Source organism: Argentina silus (assembly GCF_951799395.1).
Source record: "Argentina silus genome assembly, chromosome: 5".
NCBI lineage: Eukaryota > Metazoa > Chordata > Actinopteri > Argentiniformes > Argentinidae > Argentina > Argentina silus.
This window is the reverse complement of record NC_139659.1, coordinates 13,727,774-13,750,641: the sequence shown is the minus strand read 5'-3', so window position 1 is coordinate 13,750,641 and position 22,868 is coordinate 13,727,774. Positions and strand designations below refer to the sequence as shown.

Below are 22,868 nucleotides of genomic sequence, written 5' to 3'. Positions count from 1 at the left end.
AAAACTTTATTAACTTAACCAAAATTAAATACAAATAATTAATAAATAAGACAAACTGGAGCCATAGACTTGATATAGATAACTTTATTAAACAAATAACAACTAAATTAACAGCATAAGGAAGATTCAAGAAAAACAAAAATACAACACAAGGTACCGCATACATCTGAGCCAATATAAACAATTTTACAAAAGCATTTCAACTCTCACTATCAAAGTTGGCAAGTAAATATACCCCTGTTATCAAATGTAATACAGTAAACCAATGGTGAAACAACTGAATATTCCCTTAGTGTGGGTACAAATGTATTATAATGCAGGCAAATATAAATCAATTAATATAACATAAGTTGCAAAATCAAAGTGTTCTTCAGTCAATCTGTTTTAACAGCAACAGCAGTCCAACAACAATAAAATTCAGAGTTACCTGAAATGTCTCGCAATGGCCATGGTATGCAAACAAGTATAGTAAGAGTGAGGAACTACTGAAACTTCAAAGTCAAGGCCTCAAAAACGACAAGCGACACCATCAAGACATTTGAAAATAGTGTCAATATATCCATGATCGGACAAAAATATATTCAAACCTCCACTCTATTCTAGCAAAATAGTGCACAACAATAAATTCAATAAAATAGTGAAGAATAACACCAAAGATACGCCATTATTTTGTGATACAAAACTCCATATATTAAAATATATCTTAACCGTTTTGGCGGAGGAGAGAATTCTTCTCTTTACACATCGGAAAGCACACAATTATGATTACCGACAGTCCAGCTATCTTTTAGTATATTGAGTGTCAGTGCCAATGATCCCAGACTTAGTCTCACAACCTTGTCCAAACCTATCCTCTGAGTCTGGTAACACAAGGCAGGCCCTTACCTCTCTTATTGCAGCATGAGGTCCTCCAACTACCTAAAACTACCATCTCTCTATTCATCCCAACGACTGCCTTCTACAGCCAGTCGGGAAGGGAGGATTGTTCAAACGCAAATACAGGCTCCAGCTAACTAGCACTTAGGCATATTCAGTGTCACTGAGCTTACTGCAGTTGGAACTGATCAGAAAATAGTCCTGAAATCCCCAAACAAAATTATTGTCTGTACTGATTGGAACTAGAAATCAATAGAATGTCAAATGACTAGCTATTCTAAAGCACACTACTGTTAAATAAGGCTGACCTTAATGCTTCTCCAGGCAGCGCCACTGTACACATACAATACCGATATAATCAAATCAAATCCAGCAGTTTGACACGAGTTAAAAACAATCCTATTTTTTCGCTGAAATATTGTTAAATTAAAAAAAAAAAAAAAGATCATTTAATTATTTACCTTCTTTTTATTATCATTTAATCTGATGTATACAGGTTAGTCTCTGAGAGATAAAATCTCTTTCACATTAGACCAATTTTTACACTGTAAAAATGGGTTTTGTTGAGTGCAGTACACATGCCAGACAGGCATTCTGAATGGCCAGAGTAGTGTAGGTTTTTGACTTATCATTGAAAGGATTGATTGACTAGAACCATGTGTGTGTGTGTGTGCAGTTGACTACTGGAAACCCTCACAAGTCATCGGCCAGTGACGAATCAGAACGCAAGGTCAGAGAGCACAGCCGTTACACACCAACTTGTTTGTCGTCAACGCCTGTTGATATGTGGCGTCTAGCCTAAGTACTGTGTCTGTATGCATGCCAATATATATCTCTTCAAGCTAACTTCAAAAGCTCAGCAATCAGTCATTTTCCTTTGAAAAAAAGGCAAAAGCAAGAGCCAGGCCAGTCAAAAAGAAGCAAACAACAAAATACAGTACAACTTTTTTCAAAGCACATCACTGAAATGCAAATATTACCAAAAAAAACAAAAACAAAATGGCGTCTATCGATTGTGGATCATTTCCAGGCTCAAGAGAAGTCTCAGCTCTGATAGATGTGCACACGAATCAAGGTACGTTGTGAGGGTGTTTAGAGTCAGTGCTAACGTGAACCGCTGCTAACAGACTAGCTGGTCCTATCCCGTGACCGCACGGTTTAGTTGAGTGCTTGTGCATTGGTTGGGTTGTGTCTTCTGTGCAGGTCTGGTGGAGCCTCATTGGTTGGGTTGTGTCTTCTGTGCAGGTCTGGTGGAGCCTCATTGGTTGGGTGCTGTTCTGTGCAGGTATGGTCATCATGTGGTCAGTGCGGACGACCACAGAGGGGGGTGTGTGTGGGGGGGGGGGGGGGGCGTTCGGGTCACATGCAGTCGACCACGTTGTTGGAGCCGTGGCCCACGTCCCTGATCTGGCTGATGTGGGAGGCACAGACGGCTACTCCTGCCCCCGCCCGGCAGTGAGACACGGAGCCCACCAGCTCCCATCTGAGAGACGAGACAACACACGCGCGCGCGCACACACACACACACACGTCAGTGGTGTATGACACCAAACCTGGTTTGAATTGTAGTACTAGGGTATGTTCAGAAGGGTGAACAGGGGTGCAAGATAGAAATGTCACACATAAGAAGAGCTGACATAATAACCTATTCTGTAAAAGGACACGAAGAAGAACGTTTATCTTTATCTAACATTCCGTGACTGCCCCCTCCTGAATAAACGACTACATCCCCTGTCTGACCGGACCCTCCCTACAGAACGGCCCGTACCACTGACCTGTTCATGCGGGGGTGGAAGGCCTCCACTGTGTTCAGGTAGATGTTCCCGTTGTGGCCCCCGACCGCAAACACGCGACCCATGACCGTGGCCACGCCCACCCCTCCGCGGGGCGTGGTCAGCTCAGAGACGTATTCCCAGCGGTGCATGCGGGGGTCGAAGCGCTCCACGGAGCTCAGAGGGGAGTTGTCATCAAAGCCACCTGAGGGGGTGGGTGGGTAGGGGGGCAGCCACAGAGACTGGATCAGCTCGATGGGTGAGGTGTGGCAAGTCAGGTGTGGCAAGTATAAGGACTTGGTTGAGATTTGAGATATGCGAAATGTGAATAAGTTCCTGGCAGAGCATTTGGCACTTTTTAAACACACCTTATACCTCAAATGATATAGGAGCTGTTATGTACATCAGGGGAGGATGGTGAAGGTCGAAACTGGAGGACGGGCTCATTGTAATGCATGGAATGGTATCAAACGAACATGTTTGATACCATCCCTCATGCCATGCATTACAATGACTGTGTCCTCCGATCTCTACCTCCGCCAGCCTCCCCTGCTGTACAGTCTGTATAAGAGAACAGCTCAACACAGAGGGGCATCCTGTTTCAGCCTAGAGGAGCATGTTACTGTCACTGACGCAGCAGATTACTGAGAGCTGTTTGATCTGTGCATCCATACACAGACCGATCCATGCAGAGTCATTAACACTGACTCATCCAAACAAGACTTTAATGTCAATCAACCGTAGAGCTTTGGACAGGAGCCTTCAAATCAAGTGACACAATAAAACCCTCATCGCATGTAATCAGTAACCAGCCTTCACAAAACATGAACTTTTCACCTTCCTCTTCAACGCAGGCCAACATCTTCCGCATACGGTGTGTGTGTGTGTATATATATATATGTGTGTGTGTGTGTGTGTGTGTGTGTGTGCTTCTAGTGGTGTGTGTGTCTGCGTGTGTGGGGAGACATGTGACTTGTCTCAAAGAGCAGCCAGTAGACACTATAAACACTGCTCATGGCTGAATCCTTAGGCCACTAGCTTAGGCCACTAGCTACTATAGACCTGAAAGAAGGCCATGTAGAGCAGTCACCATATTGTTAAAGCTTATCCAGTTGTTTCAGATCTTAGTGGTTAGTGGTTAGTGGTCAATTTGGTATTCAACAAATGAAACAGTTATCTAGCTCCAGAGGTGTTGCAGTGCATGTTCTTACCCACGACGTAGAGGCATCCATTGAGTTCGCTGACCCCGTTCCCGGCCCGCCTCTGGCCCATCTCCCTGACCTCAGTCCACTTGTTGAGGTGGGGGTCGAACCTCTCCACGCTGGACAGAGACGCCACGCCATCGTTGCCCCCCACCGCGTACACGTGACTCTGAGAGGAAAGGGTTAACGAACTCACTCAAGCAGATTAAAAGTTCTCACCTTTGACATTTTGTAAATGTTCTGTTATATATCGTAACACCTTGTATCCAGGACAGTATGTGTTGACAGTGTGTGTTGACGGTGTGTGTCGACGGTGTGTGTCGACGGTGTGTGTTGATAGTGTGTGTTGACAGTACGTGTCAACAGTGTGTGTCAACGGTGTGTGTCGACAGTGTGTGTTGTCAGGTGTCCAGGCTGCCCAGACTGCCCAGTCTTACCCCCAGGGCCACAGAGCCCACCCCTCCCCTGGGCGTGTTCATGGGGGCCACGGCACTCCAGCGGTCGCTCTCGATGTCGTATCGCTCCACGTCGTTGAAGCACGAGTTGTCGTCCAGCCCCCCGATGGCGTAGATGGGACCTCCAAGCGCTGCCAGAGCTATGCCCCTCCTGAAGTACGTTATACAAGACGCCACTGGTCAATAGTTGTTGTCTCTAACCAATCAACAGTGCAAATACAAGCCCTGTTGACATCGGGGGACTTAGTGGGTTAGTCCTGGAGGACGCTTGGTGTGAAGGGTACTGACATCTGCTTAACTTATTTAGTGCCGAGGGTGAATAAAGTCACCCAAATGAACAACATTCTAGAGTGCCACGGGTGACTTTATTCACCAAAAATGCATATCGGGAAGCTGGTGGAGGTAGAAATCAGAGGACGGGCTCATTGTAATGCATGGAATGGAATGAGAAATGGTATCATATGGTATCACAGCCTCCCCTGGTACAGAAGCACCTGCTGCCACCTCTATCCACATACCTTTTAGTGTTCATGGAAGCTTTCATCATCCACTTGTTGGTGAGGGGATCAAACATCTCCATGTTGCCCAGGTGTTCACTGCCGTCATGGCCGCCCACCGCATACACCTTCCCTGAGAACAGACGGCCAATCACGCTTGACTACACTGCGCTCTACTCCAATCCAATTCACTGTTACTGTTATGCAGACTCAATAAGTAAACTCAACAACTCGTGCAAAGTGGGAAAATCCTAGATATACAGTATATCCCCTGTGATCCATTAAAGCACTCATCAAATTTAAGGACATGGAACTAGCCGGCATCTGAATGATCCGAATCAGACTTCGCAGAAAACAGTCTGAAGAGAAAAGCTTTTATAGTGGAATTGAAAACCCAGGGAGAGCTGTTCTATTTGTTTTATTCATGAGCCTTTTAGAGAAGTCTGGTGCTCTAAGTGAATGGGTTTTTCAGAGTGGAAACCAGATGAGCGTTCTCTCTGTGCAGCGTCCCTGAGAGGGATTCTATACAGCACTCCAAAACACACCAATGAGAGAGACAGAGAGAGACAGAGAGAGAGAGACAGAGAGAGAGAGAGAGAGAGAGAGAGAGAGACCGAGACACATCAATCATACTGTAGCATGGCTACTTTCCAGTGTATCTGTTCTACATCCTCTGCCTATTAAAGGCAGTAATAATGTGGAAGGGGAAAAGCAACACTATGCTAGTTGCACTGGGTGACCTATATAACACATTTAACAAGCTAATAATATAACATGCAGTCGACTCATTTGAACAATGGGATATATAATCGTATCATATTGAATTCTAGAGAACAAAACAACTGTCTTGGCAGCCTGGATCCTTGGTAAAACAACAGCTATACACTTTTTTAGACACACTGGATGATAATGAAAGTAGATTTGTTTTTGCTCAAAGGATAAAAATAACTTCAGTTTTGCGAGTCATACTGTTTTCTAAATCCACAAGGACAGACAAAGTCATGAGTACAGATCACTGGCTCTGTTCTTTTCTCTCCTCCTTCTTTCTCCATTTCTCTCCCTTCAACTACCTCTCACTCCATCCTCCTTCTCTCCATGTCTATCTTCACCTTTCCCCTTTCTGTCCTCCATCTCTGCCTCTCCTCTCCATCTTTCTCTCTCCCCTGACCACTCCATCCTCCTCTCCATCTCAGTCTCTCCCTCCACCTCTCCATCTCTCTCTCCACACCCCCCTCCTCCTCCTCCTCCTCCTCTCTATCTCTCTCTCCACACCCCCCTCCTCCTCCTCCTCCTCCTCTCTATCTCTCTCTCCACACCCCCCTCCTCCTCCTCCTCCTCCTCTCTATCTCTCTCTCCACACCCCCCTCCTCCTCCTCCTCCTCCTCTCTATCTCTCTCTCCACACACCCCTCCTCCTCCTCCTCCTCCTCTCTATCTCTCTCTCCACACCCCCCTCCTCCTCCTCCACCTCTCTATCTCTCTCTCCACACCCCCCTCCTCCTCCTCCTCCTCCTCTCTATCTCTCTCTCCACACCCCCCTCCTCCTCCTCCACCTCTCTATCTCTCTCTCCACACCCCCCTCCTCCTCCTCCTCCTCCTCTCTATCTCTCTCTCCACACCCCCCTCCTCCTCCTCCTCCTCCTCTCTATCTCTCTCTCCACACCCCCCTCCTCCTCCTCCACCTCTCTATCTCTCTCTCCACACCCCCCTCCTCCTCCTCCTCCTCTCTATCTCTCTCTCCACACCCCCCTCCTCCTCCCTATCTCTCTCTCCACACCCTCCTCCTCCTCCTCCTCCTCCTCCAGCTCTCTTACCTCCTACAGATATGACTCCCACGTGGCGTCTCCTGCTGTTCATCTCCGGTCCGAAGAACCAGCTGTTCTTGCTGATGGAGTAGCACTCGATGCTGCGGAACGGGTCCCCCGAGCCGCCCCGGCCACCCACGCAGAACAGAACACCTGCAGGAGAGAGGTTAGAGGGCACAGAGCAGGACCACAGTGAGAACAGGCACTCCAGAGTGACTGACCTGCTCTGATCAGAATACACAATTGGCGGCTGGCTGGCTTGCTTGTTTTTGTTCTGTTTGTTTCTTAGACTATAAATTACACAAAAAAGAATGCTCTACAACATCTTTGGGATTTGACTGCAGATCTCGAAGAACCATTTATGTGAATTGTTACGTATTGTCTCGTGCCATTTAGGTAGATAAACGCTCTACAGATTCATACATCATAATGATCCCGTGAGGATGAATCATCTCAACAGAGACGTTTAGTGACGTCTCTATCTGGTCTCTCTCCTACCTGCGGTGTGTTTCCTGGGCGTGGTGCGGACAGAGTACTCAAAGTTGGGCACCACCTTGTTGCTGAGGTGGAGGTGGTAGTCCCTGGCCTCGTCCAGCAGGTCTCGGCAGCTCAGGTTCACCTTGATCATCTGCTCCTTAGCCACCGTGCCTGTCAGGAAGTCCACCGGGAGCAGGGGCAGGCGCACCTGGAGGGCACACAGTGGCGGAGGTACAACAGTCAAATACACACACACACACACACACACATACCTATACACACGCACGCACACTGACTGACTGACACACACACACCTCTATAAACACACACACACCTCTATAAACACACACACACCTCTATAAACACACCTCCCACACATCCCTAGGGTTGTGCTTAAAGGTGCAATATGTCATTCAAAAAACAACAAAGCGGGCTCCCCGCAGGTTTTTTGGTAAACAGCTATGGGATGGGGCTGGAGAAATGTAACCACTCTCAAATTTATAGACAGCTATGGATGCAAGGACTGACCGTCCATGAGACTAAAATTATAGGTTTAACCATGTTTTGAGTATTTTTTTGTGTGTATCGCTCCTTTAAGGCCAATACACACAAACACACGCACTTCCCTCTATATACACTCCTCTCATCCCTAGGGCCATACCTAAGGCCGACAAACAGTGCACACACACACACACTGACACACACACAAACACACACACACACACCTGAGACATGATCTGGTCCAGCCAGGCGTCGTGGTGCTGGGGGTTAGCTTTGAGCCACTTCACCGCTGCGTTGTACACCTGGCTCTCCGAGTGGATGTTGAGGTCGCCCGAGGAGAGCAGCGTGCGCAGGTGCTGTGGCGAAACGCACGGGAAGTCCTCGCAGTCCACCACCTCGCGGAAGTGCTCGCAGGCGTAGCGGTCGGCCATGTCCATCAGGTCCACGCGGTTGTGGCTCTCGGCGAAGGTGCGCACGGCCAGGCAGTTGGAGGGGTGGAAGTGGGCCTTCATGTACTCACAGCAGGCCCTCGCCACCAGCTCCACCTGCAGGATGCACGCGGCGTAGAGCAGCGGCTGAACGTTGTCCACGGTTAGGGTGAGGCGCGAGGAGTAGGCGAAGCGCACCAGGTCCTGGATGGCGTCGCCGTCAAAGTCCTTGATCTCAATCAGCTCCTGCTTGGCTTCCGACATCTCCGACAGGAACATGGCCCGGAAGTAGGGGATGACGCATGCCAGGACCAGCTTGTGGCACGGGATTAGACGGCTGCCCACCTTCGTAGGGACGGAGAGACCGAGAGAGAGAGAGATAGAGAAAGGAAAAGAAAGAGAGAGACTGAGAAAGGATGCACAAACAAGTTTATGTGAGCTCACAAGTTATTAATTCCCTTAGAAATGCCACAAGCTTTTGCTGTATGAATGTCCTTTTTAAAAAAAGAGAGCTTTCTGCAGCTATTCAAGGAATCCCAGCTAATTAGATTTAATAAGTGGACTGATTCAACCAAACTTTCCTAACAAACTTCCTCAGAACACACATGAAAAGACTAGCTATTCTTTTTGGTCTGTGAGGCCTGTTTTTCCCCTCAGTATTAGCTCCAGTGTCTTGACTCATCGTACAGTAAGACCCATTTCACATAGAGATAACTAAGCAGGCTAGAATAGCACAGAGAGCTGGCGGCTGTGTGTGTGCTATTCATTGAGGGAGGAATCCCAAACTCTACATCTGCACGCACAACTCAGACATTTGTAAATCTTGCATTGATGTTAATGGGAAATATGTGCGAGTCTAATGTGATCCCTGACAGAATCCTCTAGGTTCAGATAGACTCTGGCAGCTGCACACAAGACCCCACCTCTTTTAGTCATCATCTGCATCTCATGCAGAGCTTAGCCTTGAGACCAATCACTCTTCGGGTATAGGCCCCGTCTAAATAAATAAATGTGGATTAAATTGAATTTCACTGTCTTTTAGAAGACCTAGACTTCAGCCTACCTTGAGTGTGACATCACAGAGCTCCCCCACTTCGTAGAACTGTCTCAGGGAGTTGTGGAACTCCTTCCAAGCCTCGTGGGCCTCGAAGACAAAAGATCCGTCGGGCTCGCAGTCTGCCTCTGCCGAGGGCTTGGCGGTGCTAGGGCGCTTCTCCTTGACCTTATGCTGCTCCTTGAGCTTGGCATGCTCCGGCACCATGTCTCCTGGCGCCATCTCCCTCTACAGGGACGCAAACCTTGGACAGAGGGAGAGGTCCGAGATAGAAAATGGAATGAAAGGAAATTCTCCCCAAAAACACTGTGAAACTTCAGAGAGCTGTAAGGCAGTCAGGATATTGGTATTTAACCGACCGACAGCTCCAGTGTGAGCCTGAACTCCCTCTCTCACTCACAAGCTCATCCCAGTGGGAAAGGGGGTCAGGCTAGGCTAATTCCCACAGGCTAATGTATGACACTGCTGAGAATAAAGAGCCATGCCATTGAGCTGGATATGTGAACTCAGCCAAACTGATATGGCACAGCTTGAAAACAGAGCGCGACAAAGCCGACTACATTTCCACCCACACTCTGACAGACGATGCGACCTCGCTGGCGAGGTTTCTGCCACTGAATTGACACAGTGTGACAGACCGCCCCCTCATCACTATTCTAATGAGCTCTAAAGGGCAGAAGACATACATTGCAGAGACAGCATGGTCAAACGACTCTTTATTTCGATGCCAATGCTCATGAAATGCAGAGAAAGATATATATATATATATATATATATATATATCATTCTATGGGGGGGGGGGATCACATCAAAACTAGTGAATAGCCTGTGTCTGAAATAGAAGTAGTGTAGAAATCATTGGAAAGTTAAGGAACAATATCAACTTGAGAGTGTAGGAAGTGAGAATAAACCACAACTATTGAATATATCACACTATAAAAACATAAGCTACTGCGGGCTAAACAATGTCAAAATGATAGGGAACTTACCTCAACCGATCAACCAAAAGTAACCTAACCAATCTGAGAAACGTTGAGAGCAAGTGCACCCTGCAGCACTTTTATTGAAATTCAGGCCACCAACAGTATTATTTTTCTAGTTTGAGGATGGTGTGTGTGACTGAAAACAAGGCTCAATGCCAAGTCTTTTGACTGAGGCAGCCAGCAGTGCATCTGGGACCTCCGCTGCTGCTAGCGACATGCCACATTAGCGATGGAGAGAATGCACAGAGGACGGGTGCACAGCCATGGCAACCTACTTTTGTCCTGTCTAATTACTTCATCCCCTTCCGGCGAGGGCAGAACAATCGTGACGTCTCCAGTTTTAAGTGCCATGTTCCTCTTGTGAATCTCTCGGCAGTGGGTTAATTAGCTGGTCCCCTTTCACACAGGCGGGGAGGAGAACCTGCCTGATGTGACTTCACTGAACACATTTCAATCCCATCCTATTCATGTACTGTACTGTACAGTACAGTACATCTCATTTAAGACTAGTGGTGTACGACTCCAGGATTTTGGGAGTCGACTCCGACTCCTGCTTTCAGAGTTGATTCTTTCTTGACACCGACTCCAAAATGGAAAACTGTCCCAAAATGACTAAAACCGCCATGTCATGATGTGTGCATAAAATGTGCTTAAAAACTATTTGACTGGGCTAGCGATGCATTGGGAGAAGATTGTCATTCTTTAATACATATCTACCATTTCTGTTGTCTCAGACATACATCCATAGCAGTGGAATTTTGAGTCACAGTCATGAGAGTCGAATCCAGCAGGACTCGATTCTTCTCCCTCTCAAAATTGGAGTTGACTCTAAAGAGTAAAGAGTCGACTATTTTGGGGTTGACTCCCCACCACTATTTAAGACATGGTCACCCTCCTCACCACAATCAATCTGCATTATCAGGGGACCTCCGAATGCACAAAGTGTGAAGATAAAGGTCAAGTAATAAACTACAGCGTTGTGTGACTTCATCAGATCATCACTGACATGTCTGAGAGTGCTGTACTTCCAAATTCACTGGTTTAAAGTACAACAGGTTTATAAAGAATGTGTTCTTGATTGACATAATAGCCTGGAAAGAACAAAAATGAGTGTGGCCGGTGCATCAATTAGAGGTTTCTATTTCAATGTCTAACTTGGTAAGCATCACTGTGCAAAACTGAGGCATGCCAGTACATTACCATCAACGTTTTGATATTTTGCTGAGGAACATCAGCCCATCTTCTGTGACAGCTGACAATAACATGCACTCAAGTCGTTGAAGCACAAGCATTGGAGGAGGCAGGCATCAACGGGGAAGGTTCACCTAGCTACTTTGTTGCAAATAATTCAGACAGTCACGACTAATACTTGGTAACTGGTTAGCATAACTACATCATTAACCAATGATTCAGACCAAAAAGTAGTTAGCCAGCTAGGTTGCTAATCAGCTGGTAAGCTTGCTAGCTAGCTAACTGAGAGCCAGCCAACCTTTCACCCGACTTGTTTCATGTTAGCTAGCTCTATTTACTACAGCGGCAAGCTTACTGAGCTACTGGTAATTCAAAAGTATGTATGAATAAAGATATTTTGAACTGGCGGTTAGTAATGTAGCTTGGTGGAAGCTAGCTAGCTAGCTGGCTAACTATTTGATCAACTTAGTCGGTCGGCACAGCTGAACCAACGAATGTCTGGTAAGATGTTGGAATTAGCTACAATAACGTTAGCTACAATGTATCAAAGAAAACCATTAACTAGCTAGCGTATAACATGAGAATAATGTTTATTTTGGTTACCTCATCTTGTAAGAATTCATTCACAGGCAGGTTGCAATATATGAAGCATTCGACTCGCTCTTGCACGTTTGTTGTCTTTACAATGCTTTGTGGGAAGTGTAGTTTTTAGGTGGAATAACAAGTGCACAGCACATTATGGAATGTTAAAGTCAAGTCAAGTCACTTTTATTGGTCATATGCACAGGATACAGGTAGCAAACTGTACAATTAAATTCTTACTTCGCGAGGTTCCTCTCAACAGTGCAGTGATAACACAGAAGTCAATAATATGTTGACAGTGTATCATCATCACTACTTTCATGTTTTAATATACTGATACAAATATTTTTAAACTATCTACTATTTTTAAACGATATTAAACTATCAAGTTGATGTAATAATGTTTAATATATATATATATCAATAAATAAACTTGCATAACCCTTAACCCTAATTGCTCAATATCTGGGACTAGACTCCGACACAGTTTCCAATTTCTTGACGCAGCTTTCACGGACGGCAAAAACAACCGATCTACCCCGGAATACCACATCAAAAATGATTTCAGTATGACCCTATCTTTGACAGGCTGATCATGGTCACACCACTCAGAACCGCAACAAGGACACCAGCGAGAATGAGGAAGTTCTTCATCCCCTACAAACAAAACAAAAGAGTCAAACATTATAACACAATCATGAATGATGACCTATAAGTTAAAATTCTTCATTATTAACGGTAACTCATACTTTTTTTTCTACCTACCCTTATTTCTTTGAAGTAAAAAACACTCCATATTACAGAAACTAAAGCAGGACCCTGCGGAAACATGCAATATGTCACTAAGAATAAATGATGAATAATGATATTATCTTGTACCTGTAACAATTGCATGAAAAATATGGCGTGCAGCTCTCAGATACTCACTGCTGTTCCAATGGGGTATGTAATAACTGTTCCAAGACAATAGCAGGCTGTGAAGAAGGCACACTGACTGGCAAACTGCATAGATGCTGAAAAGAATGCTGCACACAAACGGTGGAGGGTTAGTACTGTACTAACCCTAACCCTAACCCTAACCCTTCAACAGCAGAACATGGTATAATAATGAGCATCTGTACTAAGAAGGTCGGTCAACATACATTTGTGCTGCACTGAAGCAAATTCCAAACAAGCTACGATTGGTATGGCAATGAAGTCTTTAATTGTGAATCTTGAATCTACTTAACTTACCAGGTAATACACAATTAGATGGTAGATATGGTCTGTTCTTCTTTACCATACAATATACAAAGAACACTATGGTGGTGGTAACATTGATCCCAGTCATATAGGGGAATATGTAGTCCAAATCTGGAGGAAACACAGACAAATAAATCATGAGACATAAGGTGGCAAATGTTTTGCTAATTTGTATATATCTCTACTGCATGCAATCTTAAGTGTATGACTATGACTGCATGTCAGAATTGGTTAATTCTTGGTTTTATTCACTATATAGTTGCAGTTACAGTGTCAGGCAATCCTACCATACAGGCTGGCTCCAGGGAAGCTTGTGCCATTCTTCAAACTATTATTCTTGATGTAGATGATTGGTGTGTAGGCACAGCCATAAACTAGCCCGGCAAATATTGCAAGTGAGCAGCCACTTGAAGAAAAAAAAAAAATATCATCAGGAAACCATAAAACATACAAAGCACATATCAAAGCACACATTTAAGCAGCAGATTTTTGTGTCAGTTCTACCATTTTAGTTTGCAGACTAACAATGCCAGACTAAGCTAGATTGATAGGGCTGGCCTTTGTTAACAATTCTCTATTATAGCATTTGATTGTTGTTATGTACAGTATACAGTAAAACATCTAACAAAAGATGGTCAAAAGCAACATTTTGTACAGTACAGTGTCCTCTACTATAGCCTATGATGGTGTTTAGAGTATTCCTGTGTCCTGTGAATACTGATAATAAAGTAACCTGTGCTATTATACTGGAAATCTACTGTGACAGAAACAAGTGCCAGGGCATGCATAGGAGGTGTGTGAGTGAGTCGTGAAACTTACATGATCTTTCTGTTCATGGGACGGAGCTTCTCAGACCAGCTTTTGGTTGAGGTGGGGGACAGGATGTAGTCATCCACTAGTGAATCCAGCTGCTGGGTCACAGACAGGAAATACAAAAGCAGTGACATAAGTTCCTTCCTTTTACACTTTGAGTTACATACAGTATACGTACATCAGGGATGGCTGGTGGAAGCAGAAATCAGACGTGTTTGATACCATTCCTTTTTCCATTCCATGCATCACAATGACCCTGTCCTTCGATTTCTACCTTCACCACCCTCCCCTAATGTACATGCTGTTTACTTGAGTAGATGATGTGCTACTTTTTTCTGAAAGCATCAGCTTTCAGCAACATGACTTAGGCCCAGTATGTAACTTGTCATAGTAATACCCAAAGTCAGTGCTAACTGTGTTATGTAGGTTAGTGTAAAATCGTACCTAATGTACTATAATGTTCTATTCAACACAAGCATGTATACTGAGGTGAATGTCCAGTCCTACCGAATTAGAGCCACTGTTCTTTTGGAGGAGAGACTTTGTCTCTTCACCCTCAGCATGTTCTTTCTCGTTCTCTGTCTTTACGAAGAACAGAATCAGGGCACTGGGACGACGGAGGGATGGGAATAATGAACTGTTACCTCAAACTGAGATGGAGAAACTGGACACAATAGGATAATGTGATTTTATTGTAACATCCACCCCAGTAGCTACTGTATATGGACTACCTTAATATACGTCCCTTCAATTGAATTGATCTACATGGTCTGAAACCCAATAATATAAATAAGTCTATCTAACCCACTATAAAACATACCTTACAGTGGCAATCCCTGTTCCAATGTAATTCAATGTAGGACTTGGTACATCTTGCGGATCAAGTCCAAACCAGCCGAATCTGGCGTGTGAGTGAGTAACATAGTATAAATCAATAGCTGCACTTTGTCTCAAAGATAATGTGTCATGAATTATGGATCCCTCCTAAAATAATCACAAAAGAAGCATAAAAGAAGTGCAGCTGACACATTCCAACAAGATGGATCATACCATAGGCACTCCTTCTGATCAAATACAGTGACACATTAACTCATATGCAGTAACTATGTGAGTGTTTTTATCCCAGTTTTTAAGTAAACCTGTGAGTACACGGTACAGTACCTTGCAGTGGCCCATGCCATAAGGAGTGAGAATGTTGCCCAAATCAAGAACCCCATTCCAAGTCCAATTGTTTTTATGATCGGTATAGTGGTGAGATTTGCTATAAAACATGTTATCAATATATTAGGTTCAGATAATAGATTCAGGCGCACACACACACACACACACACACACACACACACACACACACACACACACACACACAAACACACACACACACACACACACAAACACACACACACACACACACACACAAACACACACCTGTGGCGAACAGGAAGCCACCCAGAAGGCTGAGGGACCAGATGCTAGGGCAGCCCAAGATCACATAGACAATGAGAGATTCGAGTGAGAGAGTGTTGCAGAAAACCAACTGGAAGAACATACCTTTAAAACACAGAAAAAACACACACACAAACATACCTTTAAAACACAGAAAAACAGTCTACTAGATCAGCACCTGGAGTCCATATACAATACAATACCAGTGTGAATGAGAGCTCAGAGAATCCAAGTATCTTAGATACTTTAGGGCCAAATAATTATTATGAGAATACTAGAAAGATCATGTACTGTAGGCTCCAGAAACACACCTATACGGTGGCCATATTGGATTTTATCATCATCTCTGTATTTAGGGCGTTAATAAAATAACTCAAAATTAACTCATTACTTGATGAGTGACTGATTTTACAGTTTTCAGAGTGCACCACAAATATAAACGTAATGCTTGGACATCAACAGTTACCATCTCCTGTCTCAGTGCGTTTGATGGGGACCAGAGAGCTGCCAAAGCCGATGACGGACAGGCCCAGACAGGAGAAGCCTTTGATGAGGATCCCTGAGTCTGTGGTGGTGTTGGTACCTTCAGATGGCCGCCATGTTCTCATCAGCTCATTATCCTGGACTAGAACATAGAGGAAGATTCGTATTAATATCAGCACAGTGATGAGGAGGCAATGCATTCGCAATGAATCAACTGCCCGACAGAGAGATTATGAAATACTATGGTATTTTAGACACTGATTTTAGCCACCGTGTGAAACAATATCAATATGGGGATCTGCAGTGTATTTTTTTCAAGCTGTATTATTTGTAACTGAGATTAAACACTGCGATGGTGACAATGTCAGATTCAGTTGAGTTGTCTTTGTGCAGCAGGCCTCTCACATGTTTTCTGCCTGAGGTATTTACTGGTGCAATTAAATGTCCCATATGGGAGATGAATAACCTCTGCCCTTAGATGACTCAGTACAGACTGTATGTTAATGAAATGCTTTGGGTCCATCTTAATCACTGTTTCGTTTTATTGCCCAATAGTTTCAGTCGGTTTGGCCCCAATTATATTATCAAACAATCACTGTGTTATACAATCGACTGCATGGGCAGTTAGCAGAAATGTGCATTGTAAGGCATTTAAAGGTGCACTACACTTTAAAAAGTCACACGAAAGCCATTCAATTTTACTATCTTCCAATAAAAACGTCTCTGAAAATTATACATTAACATTCTTCTGTTAGTTGGGAAGAGGGGACATGTTGATGTTTCACCTCTGTCACATAAAAAACACGCTCCGCAAAATGTGTACTTTACATAGGGCGATAAGTAAATAACAATAATACTTTACTTCTATTTCTATGAATGAAATAAAATCTGGCATCTAAAAAAAGCATATAATGCCACTATTAAAGCATATAATGCCACTATTGAGTAAAATCCTACCATCGTGAATGTGTCTTTTTCTAAGCACCCTCTGACCACTCTAAATGACAGTCCTGTCCACACAGTCTACTTCAGATCACTAGTGCAAACACAATAACTGCCATTGCCCCAGTATCCTAGATGATGACAGAGTGTGTGTGTGTGTGTGTGTGTGTGTGTGTGTTTGTGTATGTGTCTGTATGTGTCTGTGTGTGTGTGTGTGTGTGTGTGTGTGTGTGTGGGTGGGTGCGTGCGTGCGCAAGTGCGTAAGTGCCTACGTACGTGTGTGCGTGCATGCATGTGTGTGAGAGAGAGAAAGAGAGTGAGAGAGAAGAAAAGAGAGAGAGAGAGAGAGAGAGAGAGTGAGAGAGAGAGAGAGAGAGAGATTTCACAAAGCTGCTATACTTACAGTGGTTGATGGTGGGGTCGTAGAGCTGCTGGCCACTAGAGCCAGACACCAACAAAGAAGCGAGATAGACCAGGATGAGGACACATGGATTCTGCATGACTGCTCTCCCCTATCTTTCCCTCTCTCTCTGTTCACAGTGGAGCCTAAGAGGTGCACTCAGGAGAGTGAGCAAGGGAGCAAGCAGTCAGACACAACAACACTTTGACCTTTGACCTCAAGCAATAGCATCCAGTAGAGAGGCTGTTCAATCATCGGACCATATGGATTGAGGAGATCCTAGGTAAGCTGATCTGTTGTCAGGAGCCACACGACATGTCACATGTCTAAAAAAATGCAACTCTATATGACTCAAGGCACATAGGCTGTTGTCATTGTTTTTTTCTACATCTTTATTGTGATGAAACATTTACAGTAGATTAAATACATGAATTAGCAGAATATATTAAACCCCTGTTACAAGTATGATAATGTCTGATATATCAAAATGACTGACTTCTTAAGACATAAATAAATCATTTTTTCAATATACAGGCACTACAAAACATTCCCTGTTATGAGGTTGAAACGCATTGCATTGTGGGCTACCGGGTTATGGTACAGTTAGAGAATGTATATACTGTACAGTACATATTTATTTTATTTAACTAAATTACCAATTACTTTACAGGAGAAGAAGTTGGGCTACACTAAAGCTACTCGTGAGAGAAATATAGTTTGTCAAACTAAAGCTACTTTGAAAAGGTAGTTCACTCCAATACAGGTCAGTCAGTTACTGACAGATGACCAGTCTGTACGGCAGAAGGTTTGAAACGCTCTGAGAGATAAACAGACTGGTGAGGTGGAGCACATAGACTGGAAGCAGTGAAGGAAGAAATAGTAGGGAAACCTGGTGCTCTGTATGAAATGATATACATCATGGCATGTGGGAAATCATTTTAGGAGGAGCTAAAAAATATAATGTATTGAATGTAATAAAATGTACTAAAATACACATATGTTCACCTGAATGGCAATTTTAGGCTTCAATCATTGTGCAATAACATTGTGCAGCACCAGGATGTCATTATCAGCTACACAACTAGTGGGGGCTGGTGGAGGTGGAAATTGGAGGATGGGCTCATTGAATATATATATATATATATATATATATATATATATATATATATGTATATCCTTTTTTGTATCTATCTTGATGATTATTATACACTACACTATTATACACAATATAACATTTTTCTGCTGCTTATACACAACTCTATGTTAATCATACAAATATCACGTTTTTCTGCTGTGATGTAATTCAATATGTATAAACTGTTGATCAAAAATCTATATGTAGGCTAACTATTGTATTATTTTTTTCTGGCATCACACTGATAACCTTAATTGTACCTATGGCATGTGGAGTTTATGTAAACTACAAGTGGCCAAAGACAGCAAGGATGAATATATATTATGCATTCAACAATGTGCTACCAACCAACTTCACAGTAATACTATATGTTTCTGTGTGTATTTTACTATGGATAGCACTGGGTGACCATTGTCTATTTCCCAGATGGGATAAGCCTCTTGGCAGCTGCTACATGGACATCGTTAATCACAGGTCATGGTTTTCTATTGAGAGAATTCAATTTGACTCATTCCAACATTCCAAAATGTTATGTGCCCTTCGATTCAAGCCCTAATCCTGGACACATTCTATTCCATCCCAGTGCATTTAAGGATTATTTTAGTGTCTTTCCAAGGGAATAATTGCATATACCTCATAGAGTCACTGCTGCTACTGTATCTATAGAGTCACTGCTGCTGCCCTAGTATTGTTGTGTTCAGTATTGCAATGTGACAGGGGAGGCTGGTGGAGTAGACAGGGCAGGCAGGGCAGGTCGGCAGGTAGACAGGGCAGGCAGGACAGACAGACGGGCAGACAGGGCAGGTATGGCAGGTAGGATAGGCAGGCAGGCAGGCTGACCTGCGACTCAATCTCCCAGGTGAGGGTGGCGACGAAGCAGGTGGGTGGTAGAATGGGAACCGGCTCAGTAGTCCTCTCCTCCATGGAGTACAGCCGTGACAGGGCATCAGGCTTGACGTTGCGGGAGTCAGGGCGGTAGATCATTTACATTTACATTTATGGCATTTAGCAGACTTACATTTAGCAGACTTACAAAAAATACATTTGTTTAAGTCAGTGAATCATCTATCCAACAGTCATCATAAGACAAAGTAATCAATGCTCACACAAGGGGCCATTGGCAGTCGTAATGCCACAAGACATTTTTTATTTTATTTTATTATTTATTAACAGGAGAGAACTTGTACAGGGGGGAAGTGGGGGTGAAGAGGTCTCAAGGGTTGGGGTTAGGGTTAGTACAGGGGGGGTAGTGGGGGTGAAGAGGTCTTTAGGAAGGACTGGTAAGATGTAGCCTGAAGAGATGTGTGGGGGCTAACCATTGCTTCCAAGTAGGGAGGGGCTGTTCCCTTTGCCGTCCGGTAGGCGAGCACCAGGGTATTTAGTAACATCACAGCAGAACATTTTGTATATTTGTATGATCACCATACTGCATACCCATCCATGTATTCAACAATGTGCTACCAACACAATTAACAGTAACTCTAATACAGTAGGTTTTTGTGTGCATTGTACACAAACTAAAAGTGGCTCTGGATAGCACAGGGTGACCATTGTCTATTTCCCAGATGGGATAAGCCTTTTGGCTGCTGCTATATGGACATCGTTAATCACAGGTCATGGTTTTCTATTGAGAGAATTCAATACGTCTCATTCCAACATTCCAAAATGTTATGTGCCCCTCAATTCAAGCCCTAATCCTGAACTCTTGATGGACAAGCAGGAATTCTATTACCAGGAGAAGGTGCCGACAAGGCTGTTTGAAAATAAAAACTGCTGGAGGTCATCTGTATTCAGAAGAAAGCAAAACCGACGACTCTGGTGGGACTCGAACCCACAAACTTTGAATATCTACCACTGAGAAGCCAACAAAAGGGAGTGGAGCTTGATTTAGCTGTGAGTACAAGCAGAAATCTAAGGCACTGCTGGGATTTGAACCCAGGATCTCCTGTTTACTAGACAGGCACTTTGACCAACTAAGCCACAGCACCTGCAGGGCCTTTTCTTGGCCCATTTGTCTGCAAACTTGCAAGGCCAAATCAGATGGCACAAGCTTGGATTCAATGTTGGCCACCAATTCTGCCCAACCAGAGGATCCGCTAAGCCAGAGAGAATTTGACAGTGGGAAGAGTCTATCAAAAGCTGGACGTCCCTGGGTGGGCTCAAACCACCAGCCTTCCAGTTAAAAGGTAATCACGCTAACCAATTGCCCCACAGAGACCTGTTGAAGTTGTCACTCAGTGCCAAAAAAATGTTAGAACTATGCCAGTGACAGGAAAGAAGACGAGGAGAAGGTGCCGACAAGGCTGTTTCAAAATAAACCCTGCCAGAGGTCATCTGTATTCAGAAGCAACCAAAACCAAGCGACTCTGGTGGGACTCTAACCCACAACCTTTGAATCCCTACCACTGAGAAACCTAAAAATCCAATGCGCTATGCATTGCTCCACAGAGCCTCAAGCTCAGTAACGGGAAGAAATGTGGTCTCTCCCCTGTAACCAAAAAGGCTAACGCTATGAAAAGGCAAAAGGAAATGGAGCTTGAAGAAGGATTTTGCTGTGAGTGCAAGCAGAAATCAAAGGCACCACTGGGATTCGAACCCAGGATCTCCTGTTTACAAGACAGGCACTTTGACCAACTAAGCCACAGTGCCTGCAAAAACTCTTCTTGGCCCATTTGTCTGCAAACTTGTACTATATAAAAAAAAAAAGTGATGAGGCTCCTATTGACATGCAAATGAAGCCTCACAATAAAGCAACATTTTAATGACAATGTTCTCTACGTCATTTTCAACTACAGAACTGTTCATCAAGATGAGCACAAGAGGTTGAAGATGTTATAATAAGATGCTCAGGGATAATTGTTCAACTGGTATCATGCTGTGCTCATTTGCTAACGTTAGATTTATTATGATCATATACTGTAAGTGTAAAACCATCGTAATGTTACTCACCTTCATCTTGACCAGTTACGTTCGTTGTGATGTCACTGAATGCTGGTAAGGAACTGGTGACTTCATTAGAACTGGGATCTGAAATAAATGCTCAAGGTATACAGTAGTACTGTATGTGCATTACTTAGATATCAGCATTGAAACACAGTTTTAGCTATATGGTAGACTGTCATGTTAGATCATATAGAAAGTAATGGGACTGCAACTCACCATCATAGGTGATTCTGTGGGGTTCACTGTGCATTGATCAAACAGGGTCTTCGCCTGGTATCAACAGCTCCACAGCACAGGTGATGAAGATCTCTCCAGCACTGCTCCTCTTCTTCAGCTCCTCTCTGGCCACTCTCGCCACACATAAGTTGCCTTATGTGCTTCACCTGCTCTGAATAGTGAAGCGTGTGTATAAACTATCACTACCCCTGCTGTGGTTGCTACAGTGTGGCCACCTTGTTTATGTGTCATTACATTGAATACAAGTAAACAATGCAACAAAATGCCTGAGGCAGAGCAGCTCTACAACATCAATCAACATCAACAATAGAATGTAATAAGGATAATTAAATACAGTAAAAAATAAAATATGCAGAATTTTCAGCAGTATATACACACACACACACACACACACACACACACAGACACACACACACACACACACACACACACACACACACAATCTCTGTTATTCCACCAGCAGTATTACTGTCATCACTCCAACACATATGGTATTTTAGCTCCACCTGCTGGGACCAGACCTGCAACGGAGCAGACATTGCTTGGCCAGGTTGTCAGAGAACTTGACAGTAAAGTGATGCCCTACGGTTGTGCCTATTTCTTCCTTCATATCTCAACATCTCCAAGGAGTGGGCGAAAAAAAGATTAGGTGTCTCCTCATTTGCCTGAGAGTAGAAACTTTTGTTGTTGTTTTTTTTAAAGCACCTCAAATTTAAAAGTTATGTTTCCTTGCGTTGGACAAACAATTTGTGGATTGTGAAAATGAGATGTTTTTTTCTTATCTTGGTAAGAGTGCTCTCGACCAAATATTCTCTTACCTAAGAGAAGAGCAAAAATAAGAAAACATTGGTGAATCCCAGAAATCAACGAGTTCTAACAAAATAAGAGCAAATCGTGGATACGAACAAAAATAAGAGGAAATTTGTTCATATATCACTTCCTGCATGAGGCCCACTGTGCAGGTAAGCAAAATCCTACTTAAGGCCATGAGATGCTAGGAATAAGAAGCCATTCTCCCCGTCAGAGAATTGAACCCCGGTCTCCCTCGTGACCGGCGGGGATACTCACCACAATACTAACGAGGAGCTGGTTATACTGACATTCCACACATTTCAAAGATAAGATCGTTTTAACAATTAAAAAGAGAGAGAAAAAAAAAACCTAGTGGACCACCTTGCTGCAGTCAAGGGTTCCATGGTGTAATGGTTAGCACTCAGGACTCTGAATCCTGCGATCCGAGTTCAAATCTCGGTGGGACCTGTTTAGATATCTTGTTTCTTTAAGAAGACAGTATCTGTGCAAAAGTGTTTAGCCTTATTGGAGGGTTTCTTATAACCTTGACGACATTGCAGTTGCCACAGGATCAACTTCACCCAGTGAAGGGTTCTATTGTGTAATTGTGAGCAAG

The 22,868-nt window shown here is 43.8% G+C and overlaps 2 protein-coding genes across 3 annotated transcripts; both read right to left on the bottom strand.

Annotated features, from left to right (window-relative positions):
- Nucleotides 1-69: 69 nt before the first annotated feature.
- klhl8 (kelch-like family member 8) lies at nt 70-11,917 on the bottom strand. Of its 2 annotated transcripts, XM_083670182.1 has the most exons (10): nt 11,844-11,917; nt 9,076-9,310; nt 7,809-8,357; nt 7,105-7,291; nt 6,616-6,759; nt 4,824-4,935; nt 4,288-4,456; nt 3,860-4,019; nt 2,652-2,853; nt 70-2,359 (listed from the first exon to the last, which is right to left on the bottom strand). In XM_083670182.1, exons 2-10 carry the CDS (start codon nt 9,286-9,288, stop codon nt 2,236-2,238), a joined length of 1,860 nt encoding a protein of 619 aa, XP_083526308.1. In that variant the 5' UTR covers nt 9,289-9,310; nt 11,844-11,917; the 3' UTR covers nt 70-2,235. The 2 variants fall into 2 exon arrangements, with proteins under 2 accessions (XP_083526308.1, XP_083526309.1); XM_083670183.1 differs by lacking the exon at nt 11,844-11,917 and having other exon boundaries at nt 7,809-8,418; nt 9,076-9,227.
- Nucleotides 11,918-12,386: 469 nt separating this feature from the next.
- On the bottom strand, nt 12,387-19,264 carry LOC310804721 (transmembrane protein 144-like; the record flags this gene model as incomplete). The annotated part of the gene is made up of 12 exons (XM_083670039.1): nt 12,387-12,479; nt 12,588-12,641; nt 12,750-12,835; nt 13,056-13,175; nt 13,352-13,470; nt 13,884-13,975; nt 14,385-14,484; nt 14,698-14,778; nt 15,039-15,138; nt 15,303-15,425; nt 15,787-15,940; nt 19,121-19,264. The coding sequence occupies 12 exons, from the start codon at nt 19,262-19,264 to the stop codon at nt 12,387-12,389; spliced, it is 1,266 nt and encodes a 421-aa protein (XP_083526165.1).
- Nucleotides 19,265-22,868: the final 3,604 nt, after the last annotated feature.